The sequence below is a fragment of the Mesoplodon bidens genome, assembly GCF_964165515.1.
Source record: "Mesoplodon bidens genome assembly, chromosome: 2".
NCBI classification, from domain to species: Eukaryota; Metazoa; Chordata; class Mammalia; order Artiodactyla; family Ziphiidae; genus Mesoplodon; species Mesoplodon bidens.
Genome location: NC_138177.1, coordinates 21,775,852 through 21,788,189, shown reverse-complemented (window position 1 = coordinate 21,788,189; position 12,338 = coordinate 21,775,852). Strand labels below are relative to the sequence as shown.

Here is a 12,338-nt window from a genome sequence, read left to right as displayed (position 1 = left end):
CTTTAGGTCAGAAGTTCCTTCTGTGATTGCTGTATATGAATACATAGCTCTTTGTAACATTATTTATTTGGAAATTTGAGACTATTTAAGATACCAGTGTCCTGCCAGTTTAAGGGTACATTTTAGAGCTGAACTTTGAGTTGCTGTGTAAGATTTTTTTTCATGCTGTCATTTGTTATATGTTTTGTGAGAATCCTTGGGATTAAAGTTTTGGTTACAAATTGTTGTTTAACCTGAAAGCCTGGTTTTCCCTGCAAAACTAAAATTTGAGCTTGGTACCAAGTCCAGGTATAACATTCCTATTGGAAGTCATACTTATATTTTCTTGTAAAGTACTTCTGAAAATAAAATATTAGCATAACTGTGTAATAGTTGAACCCACCATTACCATAGTTCTTGTCCCATAGAAGGCAGTTGGTTACACAAATCTTATTTTGTAAGAAACACAGTTGTGGCTTTTGAAGTGAAGGGAGTTTTTGGTTGTCCACCTAAGTGATGATACATTTTTAGGAGTAGAATCCAGTTCAAAGTCCATGATATTCAGTGATCAACATTTTAAGGTAGAGCCACCTGATACATTATACTCCAAAGTTACCCATTTTAAATAAAGGCTTTTATCGTTAGCATGAAAGCTTTACACAAAGCTTTAAAAATTACTTTCATTTTATATAATTTGAGGTGTTTCATGGGAATTCGAAGTTGATCCATCATGGTGTAAAATTCACTATATGGTTCACATGTAACAGTGCAGAATTGAATATGGAGGCATGCATAACCTTGCTCTTAGAAATCTAGAGGAGGTGTAATTTCAAATTTTTGTGCCATTAGATTAAATCATAATGCAGCAACAACAACAAAAGACTATACTAAGTATTGACAAGGATATGGAGGATCTTGAACTCTCATATACTACTGCTGTTGGGAACGTAAAATGGTACAACTCATTTGGAAAACAGCTTGTTGGTTTTTAAAAGTTAAATGTACACCTACAGGGTGTTATAGCCATTACTGCTTTGCGTCCCACACTTAAGTATTTACTAAAGAGAGATGAAAGCCTATACAAAGACTTGTGCCTGAGCGTTCATAGCAGCTCTACTTGTAGTAGTTCAAAACTGGAAACAAACCAAATGTTTGTCACCAGAAGAACGAAAAAACAAATGTGGCATACCCACAAAATGGGATGCTGCTCAGCAATAAAAAAGAAGTAAGTACTAATACAAATAACAACCTAGGTGAATCTCAAAATAAGTATGTTGAGTAAAAGAAAGCTGATAGTATATGCTGTATGATAAAGTGCAAAGGTTTCCTGAGACCAGAATTTTGAGAACCTTTGCCCTGTAGAGTCAGGTGGACATTACATTTGGCCTTGACTTAGGGTCTAGGTAATGGGAGGCGGACTCGATAGAATTGATAGAATGTATCTCCAGTTAGAGGGAAGGGAGAAACCTGCCTGGTATTTGGGGGGGCACGTGGGGGTCTTCATCTGAGATTGAGAATCCTGAAGGAAAAGCAGGTTTGGGGCAGGAAGGAAGCGGGTGGACTTCACTTTCTTAAGGATGAGCAGAATCTTTTAACTGTAAAAAAGTCTGTATTATCAACTTTTTCTCTTAAAAATGTACTCTTGCTGTGTCTCATGTTAATTATATTTTGTAAAAGATTCTGTTTCATTTATTTAAGCCTTTCTCCTCCCTTCGTCTCTAGATATCATTGACCCAGCAATCCTGCGCCCAGGCCGCCTGGACAGAACACTCTTTGTGGGTTTGCCACCCCCAGCAGATCGTCTCGCTATCTTAAAAACTATCACAAAAGTGAGTAAAGGAAATGGTACATTTTTGTGTATGTTTCTTGCATTTTAAATACAGATAACTAATCGTTTAGGGTGCCTAATCACTGTCTTTTCTGTAGCTTTAAATATTTGCCCAGCCTATAAGATCTTTGTTACTTTAAAGGAATTGTTCTCAGAGCATATTTGAAATGGCATAGAAGCTTTTAGAGATGAAAAGTAAATAGATATAGGCCCATTTTAAATATCCAGAGAAAAATGGAGTTTTGAGGCCACAACGTTGAATTCTGTCCTCCATGTTGGTATATGCCAACTTTTAAGATGCCTGTACAGTATTGACTTTGCTCTTTTCATAAAAATCATAAGCAGTGCATACAAAATACAGAGAAGAAAGCAGATCACCCTAACTTGAACTACTGCAAAATAATCTGCATTAACATTTAGTGCAGACATCATTCCAAACATCTTTATGCAGAATGGGTTGTTGGATGCATGGATGGTTGAGTGAACGAGAAGGAGGAAGGGGAATAAATTTAAGACATTATTTAAATAAAGTCAAATTTATTTGAAATTTAACAGAAAACAAAACTAAAGGAATTATTAAACTTCCAAGTACAGGTTTCATTTTAGATGGCATCAGTTTAATTTCTGCTCTGAAACTTAGATAATTAGCATTCTTGTATTTCCCTTTTTCCACTTACCAGCTTTTGTTCCCTGTATATATTTTATTTGCCCAGTGTCATCAAGTTTAACATTCTGTTCTAGAGTCATGTTCTTAGTTTCACATTTAAATAGATACAGTACTCAACAACCAGCACTTTTGCCACAGCTTTTATGTTTTCTAGTTTATTTCATTTTGTCATTTGGTTGACTGTATTTCGTCATCCGGTTTATTCCATTTATTAATAGTTCATTCAACTGTATTCCTCAAGTTCTTTTCATGATTAAGAATGTCTGCCTGTTGTCTTTATAATTAAATGATATATTAGCTTTATACTTAAATGATATATTAAATGATATAATTTTTCCTTGGTCACACAGGCTTTCTGGTCTTTGTAGAAATTGCAGCATGATTTTGGGCATTGAATGTGTTTGTAAAATGTCTGAGGTTAGTCTGATCTTTGTTTTCTCTTTGGTAGGTGCCTTGCTTTTTCTCCTTGGATCCCTGAAAAAGTCTTTATCTCTGAAGTTTAGTAACTGAAATAAGATATGTCCCTGTCAGGTTTTTGTTGTTGCTGTTGCTGGTGGTGGTGATAGTGGGGTTTTATTTTGAGTAGTGAAGAACTGAAGTCTGGTGTGCCTTTTTATCTTGTAGGTGCAAATTCTTCCTTCATTCCAGGGAAATGTTTCTGTGTTGTATGTATGAATACTTTTTCTGTATCATTTGTTGGATTTATTTCTTCAAGGTCACTGATTATTCACTGATTATTCTTATGTTAGATACCCTTTGTCTTCTGTATCTTTTGTCTACTTGTTTTATTTTTTATTTATTTACTTTTTAAATTTATTTATTTATTTAATTTTATTTTTGGCTGCGTTGGGTCTTCGCCGCTGCGCACAGGCTCTCTCCAGTTGCGACGAGCTGGGGCTACTCTTCATTGTGGTGCGCAGGCTTCTCATTGCGGTGGAGCACGGGCTCCAGGTGCGTGGGCTTCAGTAGTTGTGGCACATGGGCTCAGTAGTTGTGGCTCACGGGCTCTAGAGTGCAGGCTCAGTAGTTGTGGCGCAAGGGCTCAGCTGCTCCAAGGCATGTGGGATCTTCCCGGACCAGGGCTCGAACCCATGTCCCCCGCATTGGCAAGCGGACTCTTAACCACTGCACCACCAAGGAAGCCCCTGTCTACTTGCTTTAATTTGTCTTTTTCTACTGCACTCCCTGTGATTAAACTTGAAGTCTTCTCTTTTTTTCCTTCCTTTCATTGGAACCCCCAAGTTCATGAAATGAACTTGATGGTTACTTCATCCATACCTTCTCTTTGTCCCAATGTAGAGTGAATGAGTTCTCTCATCACCCTCTCATTCTACCTGGAACTAGTTTTCCTACACTTCACACATTACAATTTGAGGTCTGGTTAATTGATTTATGTCCACATTTTTATAGCCTGGGGGTGGGAAAGAGAGCTAAACTGGTACTGATCTGACCATTATAAGGAAGCCTGAACTTATTCTCTTCTGAAAGAGGCCCTGTGAAATGCCTGATTCCTGGACCTGCTCTCTTCATGCAGAGCATGTCTCATTCCCATGTGCTTGTGCCCCCAGTGCTGCGCAGCTCCCGGGGAATGGCATACCTTGGTGGTTCTTCCTGATTCTGCTGAAAGCCCCTGATAGTATATCTGAAGGTTTGTGTTTAGCTTTTCCCAGGGATATCTGCTCCAAAGACTGCTTCTCTCCAGATTGGAATTTTAATGGACATTCCATAAGATTTTGTTAGCTTCTTTCCTCCGTGCTGCTTCCCAGGAATGGAGGCCTAATTACTAGCCACTCCAGAATGATCTCTTTCCTTGGAACCCACTTTTCAACATTTACAACATAAGGTTTACCCCCTTTCTTTATTTGGTTGCCACTGGTAAATTTTTAAACTTAACTTTTTTTTTTAGTATTTTCTCTCTGTGTTGGCAAAGGAAGATTCTGTGTTCCTCCTTCACTGGGCCACCCTTACTTAAAAGTGCATAGAGCAGTGTTCGTAACTGTCTCCCGCAGGAGAGGGAACAGGAGGATAATCAGCTCTGTGGGTTAACAAGACCCCACTGACAGCAGTATGGAAGCCAACTTGGAGGAAGGTGAAAGTAAAGGTTGTAAAATGAGGCATGCCGGATCTAAGGCAGTATCAGGGGAATAACAAAGAGGACATAGGTGTGGGGACTATTTAAAGGTTTTAATTAATAGGACATTGGATTAACTATAGAGTTAGGGGGGTAAAGAAAAAGGAAGATGATTTCTCAGCTTGAGCAGCTGAATCGATGGTGGTGTCTATCAACATAAGAGATTTAGGAATGAGGAGGTGATGTTACTTGAGTTTCAGGTGCTTGGGCACTACCCAAGGGGAGACGTGTAGCAGGATGTTAGTCCTGTGGTTGGGAGTTCAGAGGAGTCCTCTGGCTGGGTTATGGTTTCGCCTGTCATCAGCACATAGCTGGTGGTCAAAGCCATGAAAACACATTGCTTTAGTTCAGTGGCTCTCAACCTAGGGCAGTTTTACCATCACCAACAACCCGTCTCACCCCAAGGGCAATGTCTCGGGACATTTGTTTATCACCAAGGCAGGGGAGTGATGGTGCTACTGGACATCCTACAACATACAAAACAGCCCCACAACAAAAAACTTTCCAACTCAAAATATCAATAATGCCAAAGTTAAGAACCTCTTCTTTAGTTAAATATGTACTTGTTTCTTTGTATCAATCAAGTTTGATAATGAATGCATCAAGGCATTTCTCTCCCTTTCCTTGGCTCTGTCATTAGAGACTATGATAGTGAGATTTTGTTTGCTTTGGTTAATGTCTATTTAGATCTTCTGCCCATTTTTTGTTTGGGTTGTTTGTTTTTTTGATATTGAGCTTCCTGAGCTGTCTGTGTATTTTGGAGATTAATCCCTTGTCGGTTGCTTCATTTGCAAATATTTTCTCCCATTCTTAGGGTTGTCTTTTTGTTTTGCTTACAGTTTCCTTTGCTGTGCAAAAGTTTTTATGCTTAGTTAGATTTATTTTTGTTTTTATTCCTATTACTCTAGGAGGTGGATCAAAAAAGATCTTGCTTCAATTTATGTCAAAGTGTGTTCTGCCTATGTTTTCCTCTAAGAGTTTTATAGTGTCCAGCCTTCCATTTAGGTCTCTAATCCATTTTGAGTTTACTTTTGTGTATGGTGTTAGGGAGTGTTCTGAATTCATTCTTTTATATGTAGCTGTCCAGTTTTCCCAGGACCACTTATTGAAGAGACTGTCTTCTCCATTGTATATCTTGCCTCCTTTGTCATAGGTTAGGTGACCATAGGTACATGGGTTTATCTCTGGGCTTTCTGTCCTGTTCCATGGATCTGTATTTCTGTTTTTGTGCCAGTACCATATTGTTTTGATTGCTTTGGTTAACGTATGTGTGTATGTATACACACACAAGCACATTTATACAATCCTAATGTGTTTCTGTAAATTTCTTATAGTTATAATGATATAATGATGATACTTTCACACTTGCCTGTGGGAGATCACTGATTAAAGGCAAAGATTGGAGTAATAATTCATGAGGTATTTGGTGTTGAGGGCCTTGCAGATTTGGACCCAGAAGAATGACTGGCTCATTCTTCCAGACGTATGTCATCCACTGTATGGTACTCAGCACCGTGGAACAACTTAACACTTCCTTCATCTAGAATTTCAGCACTATTTGCTAAAATTGTTAGCTCTTGGACTCGGGTAAAGGCCCCACTTCAAAGATAAAATTATTAGGAAAATAAGATACTAGAATATTAACCTAAATGAATGATCTTCTAGTCAGTCAACAAGTATTTATTGTAAACTAAATATATCCCTGGTTGTGTGTATACCATGGGGAGACTAAGACATATAAGACATAGTCCTTATATATAAGGACCTTTTCTTCTAGATGAAAAGATAATATGAATGTTTCTAAAACAACAACAGGCATATTAATTCATTCCTGAGAAAGGGAGAAAAATGAAGGCAACTGAGTAACCTAGAGATTTCAACTATATAAAGAAATATAAAGAAAAAAGTCAAGAAGAAAACATAGCAAAATATGAACAGTGCTTGCCTCTTGGGGATGGGCTTACAGGTTACTACTTCTGCCTTCTCAGTGCCCTCCAATCAGAGACCAGGAACACACTTGGAGTTGAACAAGCATGGCTTGTTGCTCTTTCAAGTGAGGGAGGACCTGCACCACAGAGAACTGTGGGACGTCTCAGTAAGAGGATATTAGAAAGGACTTCAGTGATTTGTGTTTGTGTTAGGTTTGGGAAGAGTTTAAGGGGCTTTGCTCTGAATTGCTTTCAAAAACCAGGCATTATTCTGTGATTGAGGGTCTTAATAAATCTTACCAAGGAGGAAGACTAGACCAAGGCTAAGGCTGTGATTGGGAAAGAAGCAGCTGTCACTTACATTAGCCGGGACAGGCAGTGTTTGACCATTCTGTGGTTTGGGCAGTGTCCACGTTTTATCTGTGTTCAGACATGATTATGCAGGAATCTTGTTTTTCTCTTGATCCATCCTGGTCATGGAGTGGCCTTCTCTGATGTTGATGTTCTGTGAAATTGTTTATGTTCAACAGGGCACCAATGCCTAGCTGTGAGGGCCCAGCCAGCTCATAGCAACACCAAGGCCCACTTGCTGGATGTCAGGGCCTGCTTGTCTCTGTCTCAGTGGCTTTGTATTTCCAAATTTTCTATCATGAGCGTATATGCATATAGCGGGGGGAGGGATATGGAGAATGTTTTGTGGTTGTTTTTTTTTAAACAAAAACATAAATGTTGAGGCTAAGGAGGAAGGGCCTAGAATTAGATAGAAAGGCCCTTTGGGCAGCCTCCATGCACAAAGTTGTGACTATAGAAAGAAAAGAAACCAGAAAAAGACATTTTGATTAAAATCTGTTTGACTTTAAAAGCAACTTTTGTGAGATTGTGGTTTAGACTGTTATATAGTGAGTTCTCAGCATCTGTCTATGCTAAAGGCAAAGGAGGGCTTTTGGCTGTTTATTCTTAGACTGTATTTTTGCAGCGGTTATGGGCGTGTCGTGTTCTCAGACCCGCTCCAGAGGAAGGGACCCACACTGGCCTGAGTGACGGTGCACTTTCTGTTGCCCTCTGAGGAGAGCTGCTTGCCCTGCGTTTCACATCCTTATCTTACTTTTTCCCTCCAGAGGCCTTGAATGTTTTTGCTTAAAGATCTTTGTTGATGGCTAAAGCTAAAGCAGGGTAGAGGGAGAGGAAGCAGAATCTCTAATTTCAGGGCAGAGTCCACAAGGCAGACCTGCCCATGGCAGTCTTTATAAAGACTTAGCCACAAGTGAGAAAAATTGGCCTTTTTAATGTTTAATAAACCTTTCTATTTCAAAGTTTGCTGGTTTTTTACTTAAATTCCCCAGATTGTTTTATATATACTATTTCCTCTTTTTCCAATTAATACTTGAAATATTTTGGGGAGATTAGAATAAAATTCTTTAGTCTTGGTCCTAAAAATCTAAAGATCTGTGGGTCAGAGCAACTTCTCAGTATCTTTTGGAGTCTAAGTTTCTTAAGAGAAAAACGAGCAATGACATACTACTTTTTTATATATTCTATTTGGTGTTTCTGGTAATGATGTGGTAATAAGAGGTTTATCACTAAAAACCCCTTGGACAAGTAGAACTTTTTTTTCTTAATTTCTGTTTTTTCCTATAAATGTCATTAAAACTTACCCTTATCTCAGAAAGCCAGAAAGGTTTTTGATGTCTGCCAAGTGCTTTGAGGTAATATGCGGTCTTTAAAATAGTGATAAAAATTGCACTAAGAGACCCAAAATTCTCAATATGTTTTTTAAAACGTGCCCCATAAGACTAAAACATATAACATCTCACCAAGAAACATATCTGTTAAATTTTCATGAGCTAAGATAAGAATATCTGATATAATAAAAAGTGATATTTATTAAGCACTTACTGTGTTCTAGGTACTTTACAAATATGAATATGCTTAATCCTTGCAACTGCCTTTTGAACTGTTTGAATATTTAAATATTCAAATGAATATTATTTCCATTTTACTGATGAGCAAACTTTTCTTACAAAAACAGGATACAAAGATGTGTGTTTTTTTCTTTTTTCTTTTATTGAAGAAATATAGTTGATTTACAATGTTGTGTTAATTTCTGCTATACAGCAAAATGATTCAGTTTTTTATATATATAAAAGAATATATATATATATATTTTTTCATATTCTTTTCCATTATGGTTTATCACAGGATATTGAATATAATTCCCTGTGCTATACAGTAGGACCTTGTTGTTTATCGATTCTATACATAATAGTTTGCATCTGCTAATCCCAGACTCCCATTCCATCACTCCCCCACCCCCCTTGGCAACCACAAGTCTATCCTCTATGTCTGTGAGTCTGTTTCTGTTTCGTAGATAAGTTCATTTGTGTCATATTTTAGATTGCACATACAAGTGATATCATATGGTATTTATCTTTTTTTTTCTGACTTCACATAGTATGATAATCTCTGGGTCCATCCATGTTGCTGCAGATGGCATTATTTCATTCTTTTTTATGGCTGAGTAGTATTCTGTTGTATATATGTACCACATCTTCTTTATCCATTCATTTGTCAATGGACATGTAGGTTGTTTCCATGTCTTGGCTGTTGTGAATAGTGCCGCTATGAACGTAGGGGCGCATGTATCTTTTTCTTTTCTTTTTTTTTTTTGCGGTATGCGGGCCTCTCACTGTTGTGGCCTTCTCCCGTTGCGGAGCACAGGCTCCAGACACGCAGGCTCAGCGGCCATGGCTCGCAGGCCCAGCCACTCCGTGGCATGTGGGATCTTCCCAGACCGGGGCACGAACCCGTGTCCCCTGCATCGGCAGGCGGACTCTCAACCACTGCGCCACCAGGAAAGCCCGCACATGTATCTTTTTGAATTAGAGTTTTATCCGGATATATGCCCAGGAGTGGGATTGCTGGATCATATGACAACACCATTTTTAGTTTTTTGAGGAACCTCCATACTGTTTTCCATAGTGGCTGCACCAATTTAACATTCCCACCAACAGTGTAAGAGGGTTCCCTTTTCTCCACACCCTCTCCAGTATTTGTTATTTGTAGCCTTTTTAGTGATGGCCATTCTGACCATTGTGAGGTGGTACCTCATTGTAGTTTTGATTTGCATTTAGAGATGTATGTTTTCTATGTATATGTTCAAAGACTGGCAAGAAATTGCAAAGTGGCAGTTACCATGTTACGGTGGTACGATTATGTTAATTTTCCTCTTTATTTGTTTTCCAGTCAACTATATGAATAAAAATCATTGCTGATTCCAGACTCTATCATGTGCTATAAAAATAGATTTCTGTGACTCAATATAGATGTTATTATTGAAATAACATAAAAGTTGTAGCACATCTTGAATTACTTTTTGAACCTGAGTTTTCCATAACATATAATGCTTAATCAGAATTATAGGATTAAACGTCAGAATAAAAGTGTAAATGGGCCATAACTTCCCTTTTTTTTAAATTATGGTAAGAGGACTTCCCTGGTGGCACAGTGGTTAAGAATCCACCTGCCAATGCAGGGGACATGGGTTCGAGCCCTGGTCCAGAAAGATCCCACATGCCACGGAGCAACTCAGCCACAACTGCTGAGCCTGCACTCTAGAGCCCACAAGCCACAACTACTGAGCCCACGCATCACAGCTACTGAAGCCTGCACGCCTAGAGCCCGTGCTTCGCAACCAGAGAGGCCACCACAACGATAAGCCCGCACACCGCAACAAAGAGTAGCCCCCGCTCGCCACAACTAGAGAAAGCCTGCGCACAGCAACGAAGACCCAATGCAGCCAAAAATAAAGAAATAAATAAATAAAATAAAATTTTTAAAAATAAATAAATAAATCACGGTAAGATATGTCTAACTTAAATTTACCATTTTAACCATTTTTAAGTGGACAGTTCTTTGACATTAGTGCATTCACATTGTTGTGTGCAGTCATCACCACTGTCCATCTCCAGAACTCTTCATTTTGCAGCCTGAAAATCTGTACCCATTAAACAATAACTCCCCATTCCACCCTCCCTCCAGCCCTGGCAACCGCCATTCTACTTTGTCTCTATGAATTTGACTACTCTAGGTACCTCATATGAGTAGAATCATATTATATTTGTAGGCTGTAACTTATTTATTTATTTTTTTTGGTACACAGGCCTCTTACTGTTGTGGCCTCTCCCGTTGCGGAGCGCAGGCTCAGCAGCCATGGCTCACGGGCCTGCTCACGGGCCTAGCCGCTCCGCGGCATGTGGGATCTTCCCGGACCGGGACACTAACCCGTGTCCCCTGCATCGGCAGGCTGACTCTCAACCACTGTGCCACCAGGGAAGCCCTGTAGGCTGTAACTTCTTAAGAGACTATTTTTCTTTTTCTAATAATTCTTTTGGCTCGGCTTTCTCTAGTTATGAAATTATTTGAGATATCCATTAGAGCTTTAGTAAGAGATAATAAAACCAGTAGTGAAGAAAACAAAGTTAGTATAAAAAGTTCTAAATATTTCATATATATGAATATCATTTTAATAAATGATTCTCTAAACTATTTATATATTTGGTTTTATACGCTTTGTAATATGCCATTTAAAATGTTCTAATTGCTCCCACTTGACAATGCATAGAATTCACCTGCCATTTTACTTCTTACTGCAGGTCACATTCTTACTGCCACATTTCAGTTAAGAATAAATAGATTTTAATGATACAGAGATTCCTCAGCCCTTATTTCTACTAATTGGAAAGTAATGTTGCTATTGAAACTTTTGGAAGTATCCTATGTAGACCACACCCCCCAAAAAAGGGCAGTTTGTTACTTTCTTTCAATTGATAGTATTTTGGGGGTTTATTTTTCTAAAAAATTAATCTCCTAAGAATTAGAAAATTTCTGAGAATCTAAATTTCTAAGAATTAATTATTTTTCTAAAATATTACTTTTAGATAAGCATTTGTTTATTGTGTTCCTTTATATATTGAGCTTTCTCAAAAGATTTAACTTAAAGAGTGCCCTAAATATGGCAAGTTGGCAATTGCTCCCCCTATGCAGTTGTGAGAAAAATTTCTCCTCTGGGTTCTCATAAAGAAGACACTCAGTTGTGATAGATGTTTTTACCAATATCCCTATCATAAACACAATAATAAGCCTTTCAGGACTGAAGCTGGTGTTTGTCCTAATGTAAGCTGCGGACATAACTAAAAGCCAGTTCATTAAAAACAACTTCATGAAAGGTCAAAGAAATGCACTTTGAGGATGTGTGAGCCTTTATGAAAGTCCGGCTTGGCCCAAGAATAGAATTTAGATATTGAGAAGTATAAAAGAATTATCCTCAGGCAGTCCTCCATGAATCAATTTCTTATGATTGAGCTTTTGATTAAAACAGGACAGTAGGGACTTCCCTGGTAGCACAGTGGTTAAGAATCCACCTGCCAATGCAGGGGCACGTGTTCGATCCCTGATCCGGGAAGATCCCACGTGCCGCAGAGCAACTAAGCCCGTGCACCACAACTACTGAGCCTGCGCTCTAGAGCCCACGAGCAACACTACTGAGCCCACGTGCCACAACTACTGAAGCCCACACGTTCTAGGGCCCGAGAGTCGCAACTACTGAGCCCGAGTGCCTCAACTACTGAAGCCCGCATGCCTAGAGCCTGTGCTCCGCAACAAGAGAAGCCCCCTCTTGCCACAACTAGAGAAAGCCCGCACGCAGCAACAAAAACCCAACACAGCCAAAAATAAATTAAAAAACAAAACAAAACAGGACAGTAGATAGTTTGAGGTAAAATTCTCTAGCAGCACAGGGGACATCCA

General features: G+C 38.8%; 1 protein-coding gene across 3 annotated transcripts in view; it reads left to right on the top strand.

Annotated features, from left to right (window-relative positions):
• NVL (nuclear VCP like) overlaps positions 1-12,338 on the top strand; it is an 82,007-nt gene that overhangs the window by 56,484 nt on the left and 13,185 nt on the right. For 2 of the 3 annotated variants that reach the window (XM_081224259.1, XM_081224258.1), the window contains one exon: positions 1,702-1,808. In XM_081224259.1, the coding sequence (XP_081080385.1) occupies positions 1,702-1,808 (107 nt within the window). Of the gene's footprint in view, positions 1-1,701; positions 1,825-12,338 lie in introns of all 3 variants that reach the window. The other variant, XR_014015059.1, reaches the window with a different exon arrangement.